Source organism: Gavia stellata, chromosome 29, assembly GCF_030936135.1.
Source record: "Gavia stellata isolate bGavSte3 chromosome 29, bGavSte3.hap2, whole genome shotgun sequence".
NCBI lineage: Eukaryota > Metazoa > Chordata > Aves > Gaviiformes > Gaviidae > Gavia > Gavia stellata.
In genome coordinates this window covers 7,710,188-7,734,855 of record NC_082622.1, presented here as the reverse complement: position 1 = coordinate 7,734,855, position 24,668 = coordinate 7,710,188, and the positions used below count along the sequence as shown (strand labels likewise).

General features: G+C 45.8%; 1 protein-coding gene across 1 annotated transcript in view; it reads right to left on the bottom strand.

Moving 5' to 3' along the window:
• Positions 1–21,795, bottom strand: part of SCMH1 (Scm polycomb group protein homolog 1) — a 64,426-nt gene extending 42,631 nt beyond the window's left edge. Inside the window, exons 1-6 of the mRNA XM_009811712.2 lie at positions 21,765–21,795; positions 13,366–13,427; positions 9,965–10,049; positions 7,170–7,238; positions 1,092–1,162; positions 75–309 (exon numbers count right to left, since the gene is read on the bottom strand). Coding sequence (XP_009810014.2) covers positions 75–309; positions 1,092–1,162; positions 7,170–7,238; positions 9,965–9,989 — 400 coding nt within the window. The 5' untranslated portion in view covers positions 9,990–10,049; positions 13,366–13,427; positions 21,765–21,795. The remainder of the gene's footprint in view (positions 1–74; positions 310–1,091; positions 1,163–7,169; positions 7,239–9,964; positions 10,050–13,365; positions 13,428–21,764) is intronic.
• Between the last annotated feature and the right edge of the window lie 2,873 nt (positions 21,796–24,668).

Below are 24,668 nucleotides of genomic sequence, written 5' to 3'. Positions count from 1 at the left end.
TAAAAAAACCCCACAGTTTTCCCCACAGATAGGTAGGTAGTAGGTGCTTGCTGGACAGTTGAACTTCAGCTCACCCAGTGGAGGTTGCAGCATCCCTCCATTCTTCTCACAGTTTCCTATGGGCTGGATTTCAGCAGAGTCCACCAGCCGCCAGAAGTCATTCTTGTTATCGCTGCCATCGAGGCGCAGGCGGAGGCGTGCGCCTGTCAGACCCACCACCGTGGCAATGCAAGTGGAGGTGGTGTTCCTGGGGTCCTGGGCTTCTAATTTCATACTGATCTTGAATTCATTTGCAGGTGGAGTGTATGACTACAAAGAAAAGAATAAAGATGCAGTTAGAGACAGGATTTCCAATATATACACCACCCCAGTCACAAAGCTTAAGCCCTAAGAGCATCAGAACTGATTCTGCTGAAGACTGACAGCAACCTCCAAGCACAGCATGGGAGCAGACACCACAAAGCAGCAAAGAAAGTTTGGTGAGCCCTGGCAGATCTATAACCCAGACCACGATCTTTCGGTACTGCATCATCTAGATGACTGGCCCTTGTCTCTTAGCCCTCTTCTCAGGAGAATCACCCACCTGACCCAAGACCAAAACAGATACTCCTCTGTGTTGCTGCCCCTCTGTCCGGACCCAGGGGTGCCATGCCAATTCACTCCTGTATCCCCTGTACTCAACATTATCACCTCTGTGCTCAAGTACCCAATGCCTGGGGGGGTGACATTCAATTCACAAAGACCTGGTGAATTCTGAAGAAAATCTCCTTGCTGCACAGGATCCACCAAAACCTGCATCACAGCCTACTCAGAACATTTTCTCCAAGACTGTGCTCAGCAGAGAGAAAAAACGTTCTCGTGTTCCCATTTGTGCACATCTGAGAGTTAAGTCTTCTGCACTACTCTAACATTTGCAGTGCCTGAATGTATCTTTTTTATCTTTGCTTCAGCAAACTTAGATTTCTATTAAGTCTCCAATATCCTTAAGTGTCTTCCTTGCCCCAAAATAGGGGCCTATTCCAGGCACAGAATTCCTGGGTCACCAATGGGCCATCGCCCTTGGCCATTCTTGTTTTCATTCACCCTCTTACCTGCTTGAAGCAATGGGCAGGAGCTGGAATGGCACATGTCTCTTTCAGGTATTTATCCCAGGTGAAGTGACCTGAGAAGAGACAAGAAAAGGATTCAAATAGTAACTGATGAGCAAAAATCTCAGAAAAAGAGATGGCTGGACTCCCAGCGCCGGCTGTTCTCCACTTCTCACAGAGGAGGTGCTCACAGGCAACACGTTTTCATCAAGATCCTCTGATGTTTGTGACCACAGAAGATTTACAACTGCAGCTGACAGGCAGAACAAAGCATAGTGCTGCCTACGGCATCTTACTGCCTCTGTGCTGCTGAGGAGGGTCTGCAAAAAGTGAAGGATAACAACCTGCAACTTAATATAAAATACCCAGCACAGATGGGAATCCATGGAATCTTCCCAGACAACTACCCCTTAAAAACCATTCGTTAAACACATTGCTCAGGCTGGGGATTAAGAACAGCCACTACAGGCTAAAAGCAGCCCAAATCAATAGGAAACTTTGCCCTGTGCTGACTTTACGGTTCCCCCAGTCCAGCACACACACAGCCTGTCCCACAAGCCAGCACCTCGGAGCAGGTATCAGCCCATCCCCAGCAATTAGCAGACAGGTCAGCAATTAATTTCCTGAAGTGGACATGGCGTCCATAACTTGGGCAGGATGGAAGCAGGGATCCTCCAAACAGGGATTTACTGAACAGAGCGGCTCACACCCAACACCAAAGCCCCTTCCACTCAGTGCTGCTGCTGGGGGAAGTGCATTTTATCCTTGCCTGCACCTTTCCCATGTACAGCAGGAAGGGTAAAAGCAATATGCCGTCCAGGGAAACCTGTTATTAAATGAGGAATTAAAAGCTCTCATGATCCGAGCAAATCATGACTTCTGCCATTTAAACCGAGCAGCTGGGAAAGGATCCTTCCAGCATGACATTAGCTTGTATTCATCTGAATGGCTCCCGGGAGACTGCTGTTTTCAAGTCATTTCAAGAGCATTGGTGGCAGCACAATTAAAGAGTCAGCTACCGCTTCCCCTATTCACGTCAAGTTTTTAATCAGTCTATTTTCAAAACAAAAGCTACATTAAGAGCCATTTTAGCTACTGCAGCACACACCACACCTCTAAAAATTCAGGCATTAAGGTCAGCACACATTACTTTAGTTCTGCCTCACGTGCACAGAGAAGCCTTAAGGGCTCGATAATCTACTAGCTTCAAATAAATAAAAGAAACGCTGCTTTCTTGCCACCTCCCATGCAGATGACTAGCACACTGTTAAATATAGTGGAAATGAACAGAAAAAAAATACAGTTTTACTGCCACACTGGCTGAATATATTTCTGTTTACAGACTCTGACAGCAGCTCTCCATTCTTCAGAGTACGCGTTTCCATCCATTGGCATGCATTTTCTTTTCAGTCAACAGTATCACACCGGGGTGAATGAAGAAATTTAGTGATTCACTGCAATGATGCTCTCACAAAACCAAAATTCTTTTGCTTTAATTGAAGATACGATTTTACACTTAGTTATGTCGATGAAACTCTTTGTATGAATAATGTGTAATAAATACCCAGCCAAAGCAAACCCAGGCACTCCCGGCATGGAAATGCCTTGCTGCATCCCACCTCTTAACTCTGGTTGCTGATCTGGGCTCATCTCAAACTGGGGTGGCCCTTCAGAGCCCTTATCCATGGAGCACAGAGGACACCCGTGATGACAGCACCAAGGCGAGGAGTGCAAGCCTCAGCCCCAGGGCATGAGCAAGCATCTTGAAAAGGATCAGCTGCGCTTGACAATTTTATTTTAAAAAAGAAACTTACTCTCCCCTCAGCTGGTTTCAATCCCTCGATATGAAAAGTAGCCATGGTTTTAATCCTTCCACTTTTCACTCCCTCCGTGAGGCTCCAAGTGAGGCTGTTCTGCTCCCTGCAGCAGCTCACGCCACAGTCGAGATCAACGCTGCACAATCCCAGCAGGAGCAGTAAATTTCTGAGACAGTGCGTGCCTCTAAAAATAGTGTTTGGACATGGAACTCATTTGAGATTAATTCTAGAGCCTGTTGGGACCCAACCACCATATGAAGACACACACACAACACTAGAACTGCAGCTACTCACGACTCATGGTTCTCGTGACTTATTTTGCAAAGAAAAGCAGAAGCAGCAGAAAGACTCTAAGAAACTCTAAGAAAAGACCGAGCCAATACAGCAGAGTTAAGCCTTCCTTCCTTCTCTGTTCACTATTGGCCATTTCTTTATGTAAAGATGGCATGACAAGGACAATTAAAGACTGCGCTTCTTTTTCAAGGTTACTGCCAAACCAGGACAGAAACTGCGTACTGAAATTGGAGGCTGCCACCGTTGCCTTAGCATGGGAGGAATCCCTGCACAGAATGTAGGGAATGGTTTTAAATGAATTCAGTAACAGTATGTAGCTCACGATACAATGCTTTTCAAGCAGGAATGTCAAAGTACACTTAAACTTAACCAAATATGATTGGCTCCAACCTAAAAACTGCAGGAAGAATCGGAAGAAAATGGCATAACACAAAAGTTGGGGGTTTTTTTACAACAAAGGGAGAGCTGTCAATAAAACAGAAAAAAGCAGGAGGCACTTAGGGCTTTTTGAATTGAGGAGCACAGAACAAGCCTTGAGCTCTGTACTTGAGAAAGAGCGCGTATGGTTGAAGATGGATACACCATACTTCGTCCTCTCAACCTTAGCTCCTCTGGACCATACCCAAATCCTCCTTGCCATACTGATCCCCACTCACTTACAACGCTCAGCTTCAAACAGATCTGCTCTGGCGCCTCCACACCAGGCGTGATGTCAGCCAGGATGCCAAAGCTGCCCAGTGCTGGCTGATGTCATTTTACAGGCTCATTGTGTACCAAGGTTATATGGCCAGAGGGAAACACTGAGAATATTTTGCTTATTTTTCTTGTTAGCACAGACCAACTATGTTGTATTTTATAGACTCTCAATATTCTTATTCATAATAATAAATTGGATGCCTTACTGTAGAGGGACAGGACGTTTCAGTCTGCAAGATGCTTGTTTCTTATCTGGCCTGGGCAGGTAACACTGGAGAATGTTTTCTGAGTGTTGGTCAAAAAACCCTGGTGGCTTTCCTCCGATTCCCAGTGAATCACTTTGCTTCACGGAAAAACAGCACTTCAGCCAGTCCTAAAGTGTCCATTTTATGGTGATAGAGCAGGAGAGTCCAAGTACAGAGTTGACTGTAGGGACTGAAATCCTCTCTCACCCTGAAAAGCAAAGGGGAACACTTGCTCCGCTGTTGCCCCCAGCTTCCAGTACAATATACAAAATGTCCTACCAGCCCTAAAATCACCCTCTGTTTTGCCTGGTCTCTGCCTTCTCTGTCATCCCCCACTGCCCCTTGCACAGCACACCATACTCTCACAGACTGGAAGGATCATCGTTTGAACAGACCGTGTTCCTCCGTAAACCATACATCAGATCTTCTTTACAGGAAGAAACGAGAGAAGGACACTTAATGAGAAACACCACGTTTTTGTAATTACATCTGTGAGCTAAACAAAAGCCAAGGATTGTAAACCTATAGGACTGCCTGTAACTCGGCTGTGAAAATGCCTTAGGGTGACTGTCTATCACTTTTGCTTGACTTTGGAAAGCTCCTTACCATGCGCTTGTGCCAAAAGGGAGATATTACTTGCAGGCAGAGTGTCAGATTTGGGCTCTGATGTCTTAACCTTCAAAAATATTTACTACAAACAAAACACTCCACACACCCAAGGGGTCAAACTACAGCAGTTGTGAACAATGCAACTCTGCACCCTTGTGTTTGGATTCTCATCATGTTGCATTTAATGTTGATCTTTTGCCCAGAATTTAAATGAAGACGGAGCTTCTGTTTATATCTTTAACCAAAGTCTGGTTTGGGCTCCATTAGCATTTTAGCTCCCGAGGGGTCATCAATCCAACTGAAACGATACATGTGCGTTTCAGGTCACATCTGTGAAGGAGAATGTGCCCTACTCAGATCAAGGCATCCCATTAAAGTCTGCAGCCCATATGTGTGTCTGCTAACGAGCATCAAGGCAGCACATGAAAGCAGCACAGTTTGAGCCAACTTGGTATGAAAATTAGCAGATTATTGTCTCTGCTTGCAGATCCAAAGGCGACGGTGTCCTTCCCCGACGTCTGGGCGCAGCCTCCCAAGGGGTCAGCTCTCCCACTGCTACAGCAGAGCTCCTGCATGTCCTACCCATTATAATTTCCAGGCACTTTGCTCAGCCATCAATCCGGCTGCATGTTCTCCATTGGTAACAGATACAACCGATAACATGATCCCACTTACTCATTGTCTTGCTCAAAAGAAACACGAGACTATGTGAGCCAAAACTAATAGGTTTCAAACACCATGATGCTGTCTGCTTTGCTTCTTCTCAGAGATGTCCCAATTCAGTATTAGCTATGAGCAGAAATCCTTTCAGCCTGGACTACGGGGTGCTCTGTGCCAGAAAGCTGCCGCAATTTCACCCCCCTCACTGCATATCTGAGCTTTGGGCAGTGATGAGCTGCTCAGTTTCTTGCACGGAGGCGATCCCCGATCCCCACTGCTACACCATGCGCTTGCCAAGCAGACATGTGTACATCAGCATATCTCCAGCATTTCCTCCCTAGGCCAGCAAGCCCTGGGATGCAGTGAGGTGCAGAGGTTTGTGTGCTGGGTTACCACGAGCGCTGATGGGAAAGCATGCTTCTGAATTTCACAGAAAGCTTCATTTCAGGTCGGCGTTGCCACTGAAAAACAGCCTGTCCTCTGACATCTGCAAATGGTGCAGTGTGTGGAGCAGAGGGGAATCTGCAATGGAGCCCCCAGCACCCTGAAAGCAGACTATACATGGGCCATATGAGCTGTGACAGTGTCCCATAATGTCATGTGGAGTTCAGCATGGGGTGACAGAGGACCCAGGACTTTATCAAAGGTGCTAATAAACTTCCTCCCCTTGGAGAAAGTCCTTCCCAAACTGTGATCCACAGTACTTCAGTATAAGGGTAGACAAGGACAGGCAAGATGCCACAAGAGAGAACGGCAAGGGCTGATGGTGGCCCACAGTCCAATGTGCCCAAGAACCACCACCCTAAGTCTCACCCCAGAGCCTGGGATAACCAAGCCCCTGAAGCACAGCAGCCACTTCAGCTATTCCAGGGGCTCTAAGAAACACAGATGAGCCTTTCAAGAAGGCAAACACATTTCCTGTTAGAAATGGCTTAACTCAGGCAATTGGTTAGTTTCTTGGTGCTCTGTACTTGGTGGGAAGTATGGACATCACCTTAACACAGGGACATGGGGAATATAAGGACATAAGGACATCATTATACTCTATAAGTAAAACACGGGCCCTAAAATCTTTTACTAAATTGTACAAGCCTTACATAAACTTCCTAAGGTTGGAAGTCGCCTGCATATCCCCCCTGAGAGACAGCAGGAGCTGCCAGTTTTATGAACTCAATCTGCAGGCACTGTGCACAGGGCCACAGCCTGCCCTGCCCAAGCACAGGAGACCTCATCTCCAAAGGGAGTGAGAAGTGACTGACTCCTGTGACGCTACTGCCAGCCCTCGCCCTGCGCTCTGCCAAGCCAGCTGGCATCGCCTCTGCCTGGGGTAAGGGCCAAATTCCTGCCACTGGGGAAGAGGGAGTGCAGGTCACACCATGTGTCTCCAATGAGGACCGGGCTAGCCACTGCTGTGAACGTGGAAGAGGAGCTCATGGAGGAGTCAGAGGCTCCTTATGCCCAGGACACATGTGAAAACATGGGCAGAGTCACCCCCTTGGCACTCACGGTAGGGGAGTAAGAAACAGATCTGCTCGATCCTGCCTGATTTAAACACACAGCTGTCTCAGCTATGTGCTTACCCTGGTGTCTTCTCAGCCATTTTTGACTGTGGTCAGAATTAAACACACAAGGACTGTCCAAAAGTAGTTTTTATCGGTGAACTAATTTGGCACGCTGCAGTTTCCCACATCCAAACGACTCAAAAAGCTTTTAGGGAAAAAAAAAAGCAACAAACAAATGGAAGAAGGGAGCTCTCTTACCTTGGTACTGGGAGGGAGACTCTGACGGGCGGCTGTACTTGTGCTTTTTACCATCTTTCCAGTCTATGGCTGAGACAAGAAATAAAGCATTTGTGTCAGTGAAGGAAGCCGGCTAATGGACTCTTCAACATTATCTGCACATGTCACCTGCTTTACAGGCACCTTGGAGGAGAGGAGTGACCTCCCTGTCATGACCCCAGGTAATATGGATGATTTGTCTAAATCTATGGGGTGTGCTTCCTTCCTCCACACAGCTCAAGAGAAGACCTGACACGAGGTACCTGCATTACATCTTCGTTTCTGTCAAGTCCTCACCAACTAGTGTTCTCCCACAATGGCAAGCAATAACGTAAAAAGCAGCAAACTGCTAGAGCTTCATCATTTTAACTATGCAAAAAGGTGGCAAGGCTTGAGAGGAACAAACGCGAAAGCCACCAAGAACAGCACACATGGATCTTGTACACCGACAAGCGGAGCCTGAATTGCTCCTGATTTATCAACCCCAGGTTATTGCAGCTGGCCATACTCACACAAACAGCCTCGACCCTCTCTGGCGATGGTGAGAGGACTTCTCCCAAAGTCTGCACAACTGCCCTTTCCATGCACAACACTGGGTTACCACCACGTGTCCTGCGCAGCTCGTAGGAGCGCACCGCAAAGTAGCACCAGCTCTGAAGAACATCTCATCTGAGTTGTCTTTGCTCACAACAGCTTTGGGCCTCAGAGTTGCAAAAAAATAAAAGTTCCCAAGACAGCTCTGGAAAGTGATAGAGCAAGAAGCGGGGGTTGCTCATCCCTGCCTCCAGCTGCCTCCAGCCTAACGGAGGGATGCCAGAGCAGCGTGCCATGGCAGAGCTTGCCCTGAGCAAGCTCCTGCACCCACTGCTGCCTGACTGACACACCCCTGGGAGTGCTGCTGCAGTCCAGCTCATTTATTTTACAAAGCATTTTTAGGGCTATCATAAATAACAATTTGGTAGTGCTCTATGAAACGCACCTTGCCCCCACGAAAAGCAGTTCCTTGTGAAAGGAACAAAAAAGAAAACAGAAAGTTTTGAAATCTCCTGCCAAGTAGCTGAAAGAGACAGGCCATGAGCTGCTGCTAGAGTGGCCTGGTGGATCCTAAGATGTCTGAAATTGCTTTTGGACCATTATTTTTGCAATCTTCTCTTCCTGACATATTATCTTCAATGCAATGGACAGGAGGACTGCACATAGGTTTTATCTCTTAAACAAACATGAGAGACATACGGAGTGTGGCCACAGCATCACTAGACATGGACCAGACAAAGAACCTCCTTGGAGAGACACAAACAAATGAAAAAGCTGGAAGGGCACCCTTCCTATAAATGTATTCCCATGTAGGACAGTATTCTGCCATGTCCTTAAGAAAGCAAGAAAAAAGGACACAGAGTATTTAAGTCAGAAGCAAAAAAGCCCCCCAGGATGGGTAACTGCTCCTCTCAGTGTTGCAGGATAGCTCTCTAATAGCATTCCTGAAGTAGCCTCTTGCCACACTCTGCAGGTGAAGTTGCATTTTATTGTTAACCTTTAACATGCAAAAATCCTCATTAAGCGGGCTGCAAAAGCAGCAGAGAGGGAAAGAAATGCAAGAATTCCTGTGGGCAAATAAAGAAAAAGGAAAAGTTCAATGCATTATTAAAAAAGCAGGTAAGTAGGACAGAAACCCATGTGTGCACGAGGCAGGTGTTGCTTTTGCAACCTATGGCACAGCATTCACAGCACAGGTCACACAGCCGTGCTGGCTGGAGGCACCCTGCTCCAAGAGGCAGAGAGGACAAGCTGTGTGCGAGGCTAAATTCAGCCAGCCCGGTCCGCGGCCACACTGCTGACTAATCAACCTGCCTCTTTTATTACCAAGCCCTCCAGCTGCCTCGCAGCAGGCTCTCCCCATTCCCTGCTTTCCTTCATTTGTTTTCACTTCATTAAAGGACAAGCAGTGTTAGGAAGAGGATAATGCTTCTGTAAGATGAACCACCAGAGAAGCAAAGGAGGCGTTTAAAAAAAATAAAGGGAGGAGAGAAATCGAGCATAGAAATCTCCTGCAATAAACCTTGTGAGCGTGCAGCAGATGTGAACAAAGAACTGTGGAGGATGCTCCATCCTCTATGCTTCTCCCTTCCCCCATCCTCTGAAGCGCATGTGATGAGATCACTCCAGTCAAACGCACATGCATGGCAAAACACTAAAGGAAATCAATATTTTTGTTAAGCACAAGAAGTCCGAGCAGCTCAGCTGCAGGCAGCCTGCTTGACTTCACCCTTTTTGTTGGGGCAAGCAGGACACGGGTAGCATGTGTGCAGTCGCCCTGAGCACCACGGTTGCCGCTGCATGTAGCGGGACGAGAGACTCAGGCAGCGAGAGGTAAGCGTCCGTAACAGATTTCATCTCTACAAGGTAGGCTGGTCTTTGGTTTCATGCCTCATTAGAAGGGGGAGGCTTGTGCCGGTGGAGAAGCAGTTTGCCTCACGCTGGGAGCACTAGCAGATGGCGCGTGCCATGGGCTCCGCAGAGCACCCTCGCCGCCTGACACTGCCCCACAAGCTGCAGGGGTGCACCCGGCAAGGGACTCTTCCTCTGCCCGTCTTGGGGGTGGATTGATGAAGCCTTATCTGCACGCTGCTGGAGAAACAAACGACTCCATTTTGAGCGTGCAAGCAGCGTGTCCGCCACACTCCCACCCCATTGCCAGCCTCCCAATGCGCTGTGTTCGGTCCTTCAGTCCGCACCAGCTCACTACTGGGCCTTTGGCTGTGCCAAGCATCACTGCTCACCTTTTTGAGGGCCTGGTTTCCGCATTATATCACCTGCTGCTGTCCTTATCCTGGGACTGGCTTGCTTTTAGATAACTGAAGATGTCTAGGACAAAAGAAATCAACATGAGAAAATTCCCCCATTCTGGAGCACGCAGTCATCTGCAACATTAACTAATCACACAGCAGGGAGAAAATAGATGCTCTTTCACCCTGGGTTGCACAGAACATCTCCTACTGAACACAGAGAATTCATTTCAACCCCCCTGAAACTACAAGTCTTTCTCCGATATGTGGACAACTTCAAATTTACGGCAGCGGGAACGACATAAATAACTGAGAGGAGCATATGCCAGTCTCCGTGCTAACTCTACAGTGGGTCCCGAGTGTGTGCATGGAAGGGGGGGCTGCTCTTGCTCACTAACAAAGGGAGGCAGAGCTGAAATTTATGAAAGAAAACACATGGAAACATAACATTAACTCTGGCAAAGCAGCACTGCAATCCCCAGCTCGCCACTTGCAATTCAAATTGCTCACAGCAGTTCTGGGTAATAAGGATGAGAAATTGGACAATGACCCAGGAAATATTTTTGCTATTAGTACTGCAACAAATGTCCAAGTTGCGCTGCATTTTTTTCTCCTGGTTGGAAGAAAACTGGCTGGAGTGTCCCCAAAAAGAAAAAGCATTTGCATTCTTGTTATAAGCAAACGTTAGTGAAAATCACAAATCTTGGGAGATGCGTGCCGGACACGTACAACGGAGACCAGTGCTCCTGCACAGCCGGTCTCGCAGGGCAGTGTCTCCTGTATGCACCGAGCCTTGCCAAGCCCTGACAGAAAATATCTAAATGAATGGTTGAGCTGCAAACAAGCCCTTAGGAAAGCTAGGAAAAGCATGTTTTGACACCACACTAACTAATGAAAGATTAATTGTGTCAATATAACTCCATTTTGTTCACAGTGGGGCAGTCAGGCTGGAGGATGTAAGAGGAAGCCGTCCCAGGACACAACGCTGAGTTTCTGCTTAAAGGGTTATTTACACATCCAACTTGGCGAGAAGTTTTGATTTTGAAAAACAGGCTTTTTCCAAAGCTAAGAGAAATGAAGAGTTTAATTTTCTATAAAAGTGCTACAAACTACAGCCTTTACGTGCAGCGCTTGCAACATTGAGCAATACTCTGAGAAGGAAAACACTAAAGGAATATTATATAAATAGATTAAAAACGCTAGTTGTTTTTTAATCCAAATCAAAAGGTACACAGTAGTTTCTTATTGCCTCTCTCATAAATAGCATGTGTGTTTGTGCATACTTGTGAAAGGAGTAAAGTTTCTTTTCCTTTCAATAGCGGAAGGCAATCTACATGCGAAAGCTTATTTAAAACTTGTAATGCTTCTTTTCATAATTTTCTTCAGTCATTTTTATTAAAAGCTAGCAGTCATGGTAGGAAAAGTCCCCCAGCCATAAAACCCAGGGTGAAAGGTGTTATATAAAGGCACCAGACAAGCATTCATCATCTTTGGCTCTGCACCTCTGCTGTCTGCTTGGCTCCCCCAGCCGCAGGACCTTCTGAAGTACCTAAACGCTAATCATAAATCTCACGCGTTTGGGACGGGATGGGTGCTCCTGTGCCACTCAGACAGCTTTTGAAAAGCTGCTACAGCCTAAGTACTTCAAAGCCCTATGCAGCAGGGGTGTGTAACCCTTCCCTGCAGAAGTATCGGGAGGAAAAATTCGTGACTGTGTAGGAGATGCTCAGATACTATTTGTGGAAGGTTGTGGCTCGGGAGAAGAGGTGAAATTACTGCACCCTCCATCCTCGCGCGGACAGCAATGGGAGTAACCCTAACTACTTGTAAAGCACACAGATGACTGCTGGTGTCTCTCAGCCAACACTGTAGTGGGCTCCCAGCAAGATCGCATGTCGTGGAAGAGAATGAGACATTGAAAATGTTGCTCCTATTGAAAAAAAAAAAAAAGGTGACTTTTCCCCAAAGGAGAAGACTTAGGCTGCACAGGGACTCCTACTCTGCTGCGAGCCACGTGGGTGCGAGCCTGGGGACAGCTCACTCCAAAACATGCTTCCAAGAAACTGTCCATATGAGATGGCCCCAGCCTGACTCCTGCCACCCTTCACAGTCCTCCACCCACGGCTTAGCACCATCCAGCTCCCCCGTACATTTCTCACACCACAGGACAGCAACGCATGATTTCATCCTGCAAGATCATAACTCAAAAATGAGAAAAAATATGCAAAATAATGAGTATGCTCCAGGGCCACGTAACGCCCAGAAAAGAGCCAAAGCCAAACTCCACGACGCATGGCTTCAGCCCGCCTGCCCTGGTGGCAGCTAGCCCTGCACAGTGTGGATGTGAGCCACCACAGCCACCAGCCTCACTGCATCCCAGGGACAGGCACCAGTCCCTGCCCTCTCTTCTTTAGCCCGTGTACCCCAGCCCTCCTGAAACTGGTATAAGGTGGGCTTTACTAACATAGGACTTGGGAACTGGTAATTCCCACTGGGTGTAATTTCATTCTATAGTTGTCCAGAGAGGCTGTAAAATCTCCACTCCAAGCGTCACTAGCTACCACCCTGAGCAGCCTGATCTAACCTTGAAGTTGAGTCTGACTTCAAAGCCAGCCCAGCTCTGCGTGCGGGGCTGGACCAGACAACCTCCAAATGTTCCTTCCAACCTGAAATACCCTATGATTTTATTTCACTGACAACTGATTGGAAGGCAAGCAGAATCGCCCTGTAGGCTTTAGCAAGCCTGAAACATCCCAGTGAAGAAGACAGACTTCAGTCTAGAGAGAAGAAAATGAACAGCAGAACAGGCAAGCTAACAGGCACTGCAGGATAGGGAGAAATGTGGTATGGATGTATGTGGTCTTTACACCGTTCAGGGACTGAAAACCAAAAAAAATCTTAAAGTTATAAATAGCAGAAGCTACAGATTGGTATCCAAGGGGCAAAAATGAGCTATTCACACAGATAGATCTTCCTGAACAACCTTAGACACAAACATGCCCCTGCTGAGAACCTGTCGGCTGGGTCAATGACATGAAGGAGACAATCTTATTTTTGCATCAAATAAAGCATCTGAGATTTACATAGCCCAGCACATGCTGCAATACTCCATCTCCAGAACCTGACACTTGTACAAAGCTGCATACCAGAGTTAAAACTACCCTCTTTTTCAAAAGCTGTATTTCTCATGCTTGTGGATATCAAGATAATCTTGCAAGCACGGACCACAGTTTTACATGGTGTTGGTTTCCAGAATTTACACCCTGAAAGGACAGATCAATGTGCAAATTTATTTCAGCAGGATGCTACCTTAAAATCTAAAAAGGCCAACTGATTTGCTGCCTTTTGTAGCAGATAAAGTGCCTCTCCCACAGTTTCAAACAACTTCCACTCACCGAGATATCAAAAGTGCCAACGGCTCCACTGAACTGTCATGGGCTCTAGTTCCCCATCATTCCTACAAGACAGCAAAGTCAGTACAAATACTGCGGCATATCAAAACCTGAAAGCATAGAGACAAAATGCAAAAGTTTGCATTTAATTGCAGAAAGGCTAGGTTACCAGTTGCATTATTCATGTTCATATTTAATTCATTTAAAACATCCAAATTTAAATTTAAAGACAGCTGCAACAAACATTCCCACTTGCCATAGCAAAGCAGCGCAGAACTTGACACAATTTAAGTTCGGTTTGCAATGAGTACGTGGGACCGCAGCTGTTAAACACTTTTGATATGAGTAACTGAGTTGATATAAACTAGTTCAGCTTTTGTAAAATGAAACTATCACACAAAGAAGGATTTAAAAGACTAGACCTGATTAGTAATAAAAAGGAGAGAGACCACAGGAGAGACACATAAAATAATGAATAGCATGAAGAGAGTGAATTGGGTACTCCAAATTATCCCTTCTACAGTGCAGCAGGGCAAACCTATAATACTAAAATAAAAGTATATACCAGGGAGAAGGAAATTTTGTTTATTGGAAACTAAGAGACATGCAACTTCCTCATGGAAGGTGTTATCAAGACAAGTAAACAAGTAACACTAAAAAAGGACAAAGACATTCAAAAGCAAACCAGCATTTATAACTGTATCAAACACACAGGCCATCAGTACTCACACCTCAAGCAAAAGCTGACAGAAAGGTGGGGTGATCAGCCGAATCCTGCCCACCACATTACCCTATTAATTGCAGCATTTTGGCAAGGAAAAGCCGAGCACTTGCCTTCCTGCCAGGCTGCCGGCACTGGGTCACGGCCAGAGGCAGGACACCAGCAGGACACCAGCTTGAGATGCGGTTTTGTTAGCACCCCAGTGCCCCCCTGCATTCATTTAGATCAAGATTTACACCTCAGATGTATTTTCCTTTCTCTTGTTCAAAAATAAAGACAGCACAGAGGCAGTCAGGGCTGGGAAGAACATCCCAGGGCACTCCCAGCTCAGACTGCCGCTCTCTCCGGCAGCCACACTGCAGAACCCCTCAGCACAAACATCGCCGAACTGCATCTTAATCTAATTAAGTTCTACCCCCTACTGCTCTTACCAACAGGCTCTTCCAAAAGCTCATCCTTATCATCCCTAAGGGAAGAATGATTCAATTTACCTGTGCCAGACTGGAAGGGACCTTCGGGGTTATAGGGTAGCCTGCTCTGCAATATTCTTCCACTAAATGTTGCAACTGCAATGTCAGTAAAACAAAAAAGTGAGAAAATGTGGGTGGAAGATACTGTCACAGCTATACAGACCTCATAAGATGCATGTAATCTCTTCATCTACAAAGCCTCCACTCCTCCAGAGTGCATAATTATGAAAAGAGTTAAAGCTGAGGTTCTTAATGTCTCTTCTAGGCACTTCTTTATTCCACTAAAGGCACCACTTGCATCTGAATTATTTCCTGGGGTTGTTTGGACTTCCTATTATACGAGGAAGATTATGGTGAACCTTGGGATGGAGGCCAAGTCAGTTCACAGCGCTACCATGTTTGATTGAAAGGGTAACTGAAGTTTTGTTGACAGCGTGCCAAGCTTCAAACCTCTTTGGACAATGCAGTTGCCAGCAGGCAAGATGTTTTCTGAAAGAAGAGGAAGAAAACTACCAACAGTGAAGCTGAAAAATGGTTTTATTAGGTCGGATACATATCCTACAGATTAGGATCATGAAAAAAAAGAAAACTCTGCATATTGCCAAAGGACTGTGAGAATGACGCTTCTTGGAAATCCCATGGGACAGTGACAAGAGAATCCTGATGGTTTCTCATAATGCAAAATGCCTGCAGCTATTGATTTTTTTCCCCACAAAAGCATGGGTCTTGAGCACCATGACCAGTCCAGCCAGTAAAAATCCCTTCCACATAACCTCTGCTTCAACTGAGTTTTTCTTCACGGGTATCTTTCCATCAAACACTATCAATGTTTCCAATAATAAAGAGCTATCCCTTACAAATTCCCTCGGGAAATATGAGGGCAGCATTATCCTTTCCTGCCTGTCAAGGGTGATGGCAGTGCTGCCATTCCAGCTTCCCAGCTGGAGGCTCAGGCCGTGCCGGCTCCTGTTTCAGCACCATTCTGGACTATCATACGTGCACCATGGGTTACAGAAAACCAGGCACAGAGACATGATGAACGGATCCATATAACCATCTCAGCCTGCTCATTTAACATCTTTTTTTGCCATTTTTAATTTCTATGGTGGAGAAAGAAAGGCACATTCAGCCTACTTGAGAAATGATTTGAAACACTCTTACCTCCTTTGGTTTTCACACCGGACTTAGCTCCTCAGATCTCTGTCTGACCTGCAGACACATTAACTTTTGCTGGTTGAAAATCATGGTTTTCCCCCTCAAAGCGTGCTCTGCTGAGCCAGCCGACTGACCCCTCTTCTGGGTAGAAGCCAATGACCAGCAGACAACTCCCAGCACCAACCTCAACACCAACCTCCTTGAAGCCAGCCACGGCCGACAAGGAGTACTAAAACTAAATGACAAATGCTTATGTGGGACCTGAAGGAAACTCTCGAGAGTGAGTAGCTGCAAATTTTGAAGAGCTGAGTCAGAATTTATCTTGACCAACAGGTTTATTTCCTTCCACCTCCCTTTTATTGTCCCCCTGGACATGACTGGAGTTTTATTTCTCCTTGTCTGTCCAAAGCCATGTTTTAGCAGCTTCGAACAAAGGCTGATGAAGCCACAGCATCTCTGAAAGCATCTCTCCTCGTTAGGTCTCGAGGATCCTTACGTTCATACTAGGAAATTTTTCAAAGAAACACTGTAACAATGAATGTTGGTATTTCCATCTGGACTACTGATCCCCTTGTGTGATCTGAAATATCTGATAGCTGCAAACCATTACTCCTCTTTCTACCAGAAGGATTTTGTGTCATTTCCAACATCTCTCCCTCTCTGGAACTAATTTTGTCCTCCTACTATGTCAGAAGTGGACTGATAAACTCCAGACTTCATGACTGGCTCTTCAGAAACACATTCTTGTGAAAGATGTTAAGACACTGAGGTGTCTCAAAGATGTGATCATAAGCAACACACTTTCTTAGCCCCTGAGCCAAATCTCAAGGGAGAACATATTTTAAGAGAGACAAAAACATGCCAAAAACTTGGATAGACCATGTCTCTACAATGAAAATATCAACTTTATGACTTCCTTTTGAACACCTTCAGGTTGGAGGGGAGAGGGGATGGGTCAACCTCCTAGCAAATGACAGCTGGATCATCAGACACTGCTGAGTCGAGCTCAAGGGAAAGCCAATGGCTCAGGGTGAGACTGAAAACCAGGGACCGCTGGAAGGACTCACTCACCACCGTGAGGGAGGCTGCAGCAGTTACCACCTCTCATGGCTGCAGAGGAAATAAAATAAAACCTTGCAGGATTCCAATAAAGGTTTCCTTCTCTCAAAAAAATCACAGCGTGGGCCTTGGCTCAAAATAGAAACGTCTTGCTGTGTATCACTGCGAGCAGACCTTGCTCTCCACGAAGATTCAAGAGGTTGCAATAAAAACTACATGTTTGGCACGCTCCAGGAACAGGATACCTATGCCAGGAGAAACGGAGAGAGGAAAGGGCTTAAAAAAAAAACCTAGGTGAGATAGTCTGGCTTGAGTCTGAATATGTTAAGGGGCTTCCTCTTAGCAATATTCTCAGTAGACACTTTTCTACTGATGAGCTGGGGGTTAAAGCCGGCCTGCTCCATGTCTGCCATTTCTGTAGTGATGGGAATGAACACTCTGGCCCTTCAAATCCTCTTTAGAAAGACAGGGGGTTGACTGCTGTAAGAAATTCACACGTTGTTGAAAAATCAGAACTACTTTTGTTTTAAGACCGGTGTTGCTTTGCTTTTTAAAAAAACCCCACACAAATAGAAAGAAACCAGTGCAAAACCTAAAGCCTCCCCATGCAGGGCAACATAGAATCATAGAATGGTTTGGGTTGGAAGGGACCTTAAAGATCATTTAGTTCCAACCCCCTTGCAATGGGCAGGGATAAACATCAAGCAGAGGATCCTGTGTTGCTCCTCCCCAAGGCAGTACTGCATTCAAGGCTTGGAGCGAAGATCTGGGCTGCCCTCCATTGCCAGGGAGACAGTGAATGGCCCACCATGAAGTCTGGCTGACGTGGCGTAGACTTAAGCTAATCATACAAAAACAAAACCCTGTCATTACAGTTGGGGTTAAGGAAGCTTCATTGTGCTCTGGAATTATTTCAGCAGATCCCTTCATCGCTGGTCCTGCTGCTGAACTGTCTTTCAGGCTTTGTGTCGCCATTGTTTCTCCTTGGGTGAGCAATGCCCATGTACCACATCCCAATGTGACAGGCCACCAAGACCATGGCTCACTATAAATGTTCTGAAGGAGCTTTGGGAAAAGCAGCAGGTGTCTGTTTCTGGGTGTTAAGCAGAGACTTTTCTGACCTGTACCGCCACTGTACCTCCAGTGGAGCTCTCCCAGATGCACTGTTAACAGAAACCAGCATGGACAACTGAGTTTTTGGATGGGTGAGGCACCTTCTACAAACAGAAAACACCGGGACTGATGGACTTACCAAGTGCTGTATAGGAAGAATGTGTCAAAACAAGGAATTGAATCTCTGTGCCCTAGGCTGATGTTTCTGCCACTAAACCATCTGGGTTATAACTATTTGGTGCCAGCAGGATTCACACAGTCAAAAGTTAAAGTTTTCTGCCTTTAGAAGAGGACTGGCTTGGGCTACAGCAGTGGAAGCTATCTAAAGTGGCATGCCAGTGTACCCAACACCCAACCCACAGGGGTCACCTTGAAGTAGAGGAGAAAATTTATCACACATGCGGCACTCTGTAGTCCTGACTGCAATGTATTCTGACCATACCCCAGCATCCTGATGGCAGGGAGCCATGCCACATGCCAGTTTTGCACATACCTGGGTTTCCTTTTAAAGCAAACCCAGGAGCACTGGGTCACGCAACCCCCATCACCCGGGGACAAGCTGGAGGGCACACACTGAGAGCAGGGTGCAGTGCAGAGCACCCTCTCCCATGAGGGTGCACCCAGCCTGCGGAGGCTCAATGGGAAGGCCAAACTGATGCAGGCGGTAAAGAAAGTTTTGCAGCAATGTGGCTATTTTAATCTGCAGTGAGGCACATGCCAAATCCAAAAGCTATTAATGAAAGCAGATGGCTTACAGAAGACCTTGAAATGGGATTCTGCCCATGACGGTTACAAAGTCACGCCATACAAAAGCACACAATAGGATGCTTCAAAGTCTTTAAATAAGAATTTAAACAGGAGTACATAAAAAAACAATGCATCGTTTCCATATCATCACCAGGCTGTAACAGAGGCACAACCTTCTCTCCCAGCTACATGACAGGCTAATACAGAACTCCCCACAGTAAATCAGGACTGCTTTTTCAGACGGCAGTTACATACATGATGTATGTGGCCCCAGAAATATGCTCCAATGTGTAAACTCTTCACAGGTCTCTGTTCAACACCCAGTATATATATTCTACAAAAAACTGTTTAATCAACTGTATACTTATTCTCTGCTGGACTGTATCCTATGAAAAACTAAGCTCTTTATGGGATGGGAGATATGGGAAGGAAGTATCAGGTGGATATACACATGATTTGTAATACTAATTGATGAAATGAATGTACCTTAACTCCAGGAAGACAATATATACCCATGTCCCTAGCAAGGGGAAACAGGAGGTAATCCAGAAAGAAAGGTCTGACTTCCAATTGTGTCTCTATTGGAAATGTCATGACAGACTGTGCAACGATGCTGCAAGCTGGATGTGAGAATTCCTGAAAGAAGATTTTGCATTAACTATTTCTAGTAATGTAAGTTTGATAAAGTTTCAGCATAACATCCTCAGGAGACCATAAGCAGAAAAAGGCAGTTTGAGGGGGAATAAAAAAAACAAAGGGATGGTAATTAGGAGACACAACAGGAATGTAAATGAGGAAAGCCTTGGAAGAGAGGGGAAGGAGATGACCTGATCCCTTACATTACCCTGTATCTTGCAAGCACTCCAACGCAAGGGAGGAGGATGCTCCCCAGGGACAGATGCACAGGGCAAGGTGTTTCCACTGAAACAGCAGAAAGGGAGTTGAGAGCTCAGGGAGCAGACAAGAGCAAACCAGCCCTGAAGAAAAGGTAGGGGACAAAATCACCACTCTCTAATGAGCCAAAATACAAGAGACGTGGGGGACAACGATGGTTACATACACCTAGAATTGCATTTTCCTGTCTCCTGCTTTCCTTCTATGACTGATCCTAACAATTAAATTGAATGCTTAGCAATGACCCTTGGGAAAATACACAGGATTAAAACTTTCATCCTTAATCCTCACATAGTATCAAAGCAATCTCTACGCATGTTACTTAGAGGGCATAAGGTGCTCTCATCCAGCACAAAGTAATGACCTTCTCTGGAGTTAAGTATTTCTTAACTTCCTGGGGTCCAGCACCAACACAGTCACGTCCTTACTGACAAGCAGCACAGGACTGCAACTCAGGTCATGCTCAAGGGTGAATTCTTCATAGATCCATATACAAAACCGTGTCCCTGACTCAGCATCCATACAGCCAGCCTTCCCAGACCTGTCAAATACAACTCTCTCTGCCCTCCTGAACCTGTTTTCTCAGAGAAGACAAGGTAAGATGATCCTTAGAGTGACAAAACTCAGGGTCTCCCCTGACAAGCAGTAGAGACAGATTCAGAGTCAAGCTCTTCCCTCCAACACTCCCAGCAGCTGATTCTTCTTGTGCAAACAGGGGACAGAAGAGAAAAAGTTCCTACTGATCTTCCTCATCTGCAAAGGAAATGGAAAAAAAAATACCCAAACCCTCACGGTAAGGTGCAGAGCCACACAAACCTGGATTTACCCCTGCAAAAGCTGAAGAGGAGTCAGTCTCTGCTGCTTGGAGGAAATGGAATAAAACCTTGCAGGATGGAAGGAGTGATGTCCGGGAGGGCGAAGGGAGAGGCTCTGCCATTACTTCTGCTGTCCAGCCTCCTCCAGTCTAGCAGCAGCCTGCCAAGGCAACAGGGCTGCACGGGAGAAGAGAGCTCACAGAAACTCTCTGTACCCCAGGGGGAATGGCGTGCCAGGGCAGGAAGCAAGCATCTTTGTTTTATTTTCTCACTCATGCAGAAAGATATTAATTCATCTATTTCTTAGGAAAAGGAAAGGAAATTGCAGCAGTGCAACATGTCAAGAGAGACTAGAAAAGCCAGGCTCACCGAGGATGGGTATTAATTACTGCTTTCTATTTTTATCCTGTGTATAACTCTGCTCTCGTCTGTGACTTAAGGAGCTAAAATCCCAGGAGTCAAAACTGTAAATCTACTGGAATAGGTGAAATATCCTCTACAGGCTGCAAAGTCTGAATACAAAGAAATTCTAACAAGTGCCCATCAAAACTTCTGTAAATATTAATAAGAAAAGAAAGAACAATTTAACAGTACACAGAAATGTTATCTCAAGAGAATTACTCCCAGAGAGGAAAAAATCACTAGCCAGTTCCTGCAAGAAACCCTGAACAGATTGCTCTTAATTATGTAAAGAAAAAGTTGTTAGGCTGCTTTATATTCCTGAAGGGCCAAGAGTTTGGAAAACTAATAAATATATTGTGAGGCCCTCCACTGCTGTCTGTACAAGACACTATGAAATATCTTATTTTGGCAACAACATGTACATACGGTAGACGCCAGTATTAAGAAAAAAAAACTATGACCACAAGCAACCAAAAGTCCATCCTGCAGCTACGAAAGTATGTTCAGTTCTGCCAAAGAGCTAATGAAAAAAACGCACTCTTATAGACTGTATCTGCTAGACATTAAACTACCTGCTGGACATTTTGTACAGCTTATAAAGCCATAAAATATCATAGGGCATTTACAGATTTTCCAGCTGACAACAATATGAAGTAACTGAACAGACCCAGAACAGACTAAGTCCTCTGGTCAGGCACAGTGGATAACGCTGAATGTATACTGCCACATACACAACTAGAGATTGTGCCAGCAACGCACAAGACGAGAGCAAAGCTCATAGGGATGGAAAACGAGCCAAGATAACAAAGCCATCCCTCAGCCTCACTGTAATGCTGGAACAATAGCGGGACTACCCAGATTTACAGTGCAGGGGCTTGGATAATGCCTGAGCGGAATCAGTTCCTCCTGCCCTGTCTGAGGCACAGGCAATTTCCCTACCTCCTGCCATGCTGGGGAATGTGTGCATTGTACAGCCACCCAAAAACCTCCATTTTGGGACAGCGGAAATAACAACATGGACCTCACCTCTTGAGACGTGACAAGCCGGGAGGATCAGCCATCTGCCATGGTTTATTTCCCTTGTGGTAAGAGTCAAGGGCTCCAGGTGAGCAGCAAGGTGGTTGCCTAGCTGGTTAGAGCCGATACCTATTGCCAGTCAGTCACCAATATCTTCTGGCTGATGTCATGTCAACTGTACATAACATGAGGTACAGCAGATATTCTGCTACAGAAAAAAAAGCATTTTACTGAGTAATCTGCATACAAGAACAGAAACACCAATAGCACCAAAACCTGAAAGATGCAAACTTCCATCACCTAAGGAACAACGTGGCTGTTACTGAACTAGTAAGAACTACTAACACCGATGTCAATTAACAACAATCCTAACATTTGGTGGCTGATAGCACACCACTACATTAGCAGAGTTTTCAATCTTCCATCTGCAGCTGATAATTTAATGGAGACCCCCCCATGAAAACATTTTTTAATGATGCTGCACTACCTCAAGGGTTATTTTCTTTAAGAGTCTTGACTAACAACTCAGGACATGAGCTGATGACGAGGATATCTCCACGGTCTTTCTGCAGGCAGGCATAAGCTTGCCGGACACCAGAAACTCTGAGCTGGAACTATGAAATTGCAATCAGTACACTGCTGCCCAGCCCAAACACAGCATCGTGCAGCTACAAGGCTCCCAGTTCAGGGCTGCCTCGCACTGGGCTTGCTACCAGCAAAATGCAGGGAGTATTGCTTTCCACCTGCCAGGTACCTTTCACCAGTCTTGCAGGTCTGGAGAGCTAGCATATGCACACACAGAAGGGCATTTCTTATCAGACTGTAGCGACATCCAGCCACCAGAAATGTTCAAACAACTGCCTGACAACACAAACGTGCTCTAGGTACATGCGACAGTGAAAAGTTTCACTAAGGACTTCTGCAGAAGCAAAATGGAACTAAAATTATGAGGTTTAATACATAACGAGACTAAAAACTACAGTGGCAATGATTTCCAGGAGCTGGGCAGACAGGAGGGCAAGGGCACTCTAAAGGCATTGTGCACATTTGTTGCTGCACTGTCTCCTTGAGGGGCTGCAGGAACAGTCACACACTGCCAGTACAAAAACTCAATCCAGGAAAACCTATGAGCCCCAGAGATAACAATCAGCAGATACTAGTGGCTAGAAAATACAGTAAGGAAGCAGGATAACTGTGTTACAGAAATCTTCATGCAACATAGACAGCTTCAGTATTGTTACTGTTTTACAGCTAGGAGTCCACCCCAGCCCATCCGGGCTTTGCAAGGCAGTAACTCCCGCCCTGGGAAAGAATTTGAGAGTGCCTCAACCCTTTTTTCCCCTTTCTGAAAAAAAAATTAAATAAATAAAAAAATCACAGCCTATTTCAACTGTAGATCTCTCCCTGAAATGCATCGTAAAAATTTTATCAATGACTGAAATGAAGAAATGTTATGATAATGCCTTGAAGTTATTAGGAAGACCCATTGTAGCATGCAAAGGGATGGGAAATTAGCTGCAGGTCGTGAAGTTCCACAGCAAATGCACAATTTACAAAATGTTCAACCGCAGGCAAAGGAGACAAAACCCTACCCCGAGACAGAGAACAATATTCTGCTCCTTCCTACTCAGCAACAGTTTTATCAGCAGCGTTTCTATATCATGTTTTGAAGTAATGTAACTTTTAATGCCATCTTGTTGATTTTTATAAAATATATTAGTAACCAAAAACTCTGTAAGACGTTAGAGAAGTTAATTTTGCTACAGAAGTATGAGACAACTGGGAAATTCATGATAAAAAATTTTAATAAAACACATGTCACCTCAAGCACCACATTTTCACTGACATCGGCACAGATCAAGGACTGTTAGTTATGGCCAATACAACATGAGGAGTCGAGACTAGGGCTTCGCGGCTGCCACACACGTGCAATTAAATACACGGCAGTGCACGAGAGCCAGCAGACGCTCTCTGAACACAGAAGGGAAAGGTAGAAAGGAAGATCAAACTCTACACAAATGATTGCTTTCACATTTACAGAATTTTTCCTCTCTTTGGTAGCCTGCCAGAGAGAAGTTGAAATGTCAAAATGACGAGGTTAAAGTACAGCAATACCGGCCTGAAATCAAGCAAAGCTCCTTAATCATCTGAATAGTCAGGCACTGGAGTAGATTGCCAAGGAAAGTCTGAATCACCATCATTGGAAATCTTTAAGAACAGCTGAGACAAACCTCTAGGAAACACTACACCTAGGTAATCCTTCAAGGTCACTTCTAGAAACATAGAAACAACCAAGACTTTCTTCATAAGCTTTTATCTGATCACAAAACCACTGTAGTATTTTGATGGACTGTACCATCTTTTTTTGAAACCTGCTGGAACAAGACAAGAAAAAAAAAAAAGCAAACAAGCTCAGCATATAGAAAGCAGCAGCCTCCCGGCTGCAGGAACATTTGTTTGACTTATTTTTAGAAAGTGGAATTGCTGCAACTTCCTCCTCAGTCCACATCAGGCTTCACCAGCTCTTCTGCCTGCTCACTGCGCCGTCACTTAAATAACGCTCTGTGTGCGTACAGCAGAAATTTCTCCTACCTTATGCACGCCACTTGGGCAGGGAAGGCCACGCTCCGGTGAAAGAGGGGAGTTTGGACACGCGGGCCTTTTTGCAGCAGCGACAGCAGGGAGGGGAGCGCCTGCTTGGAGATGCCCGAACACGCTGCAGAGCCCACCCAGCACATTCAACCCGAGCGTGGGGAGCCAACCTCACCTAATGTGGTCACCTCTGCAGACCGGCTGGTTTCAGGGACATAAGACAGCGCAGTGTGGACGGCGTTTCGTGCTGCTGGCAGCCAGAGCCAAGCCTGGGTTCTTGCCTCGGAGAAGTGCGGCTCATCCCCGTCTCCCCACGATGTA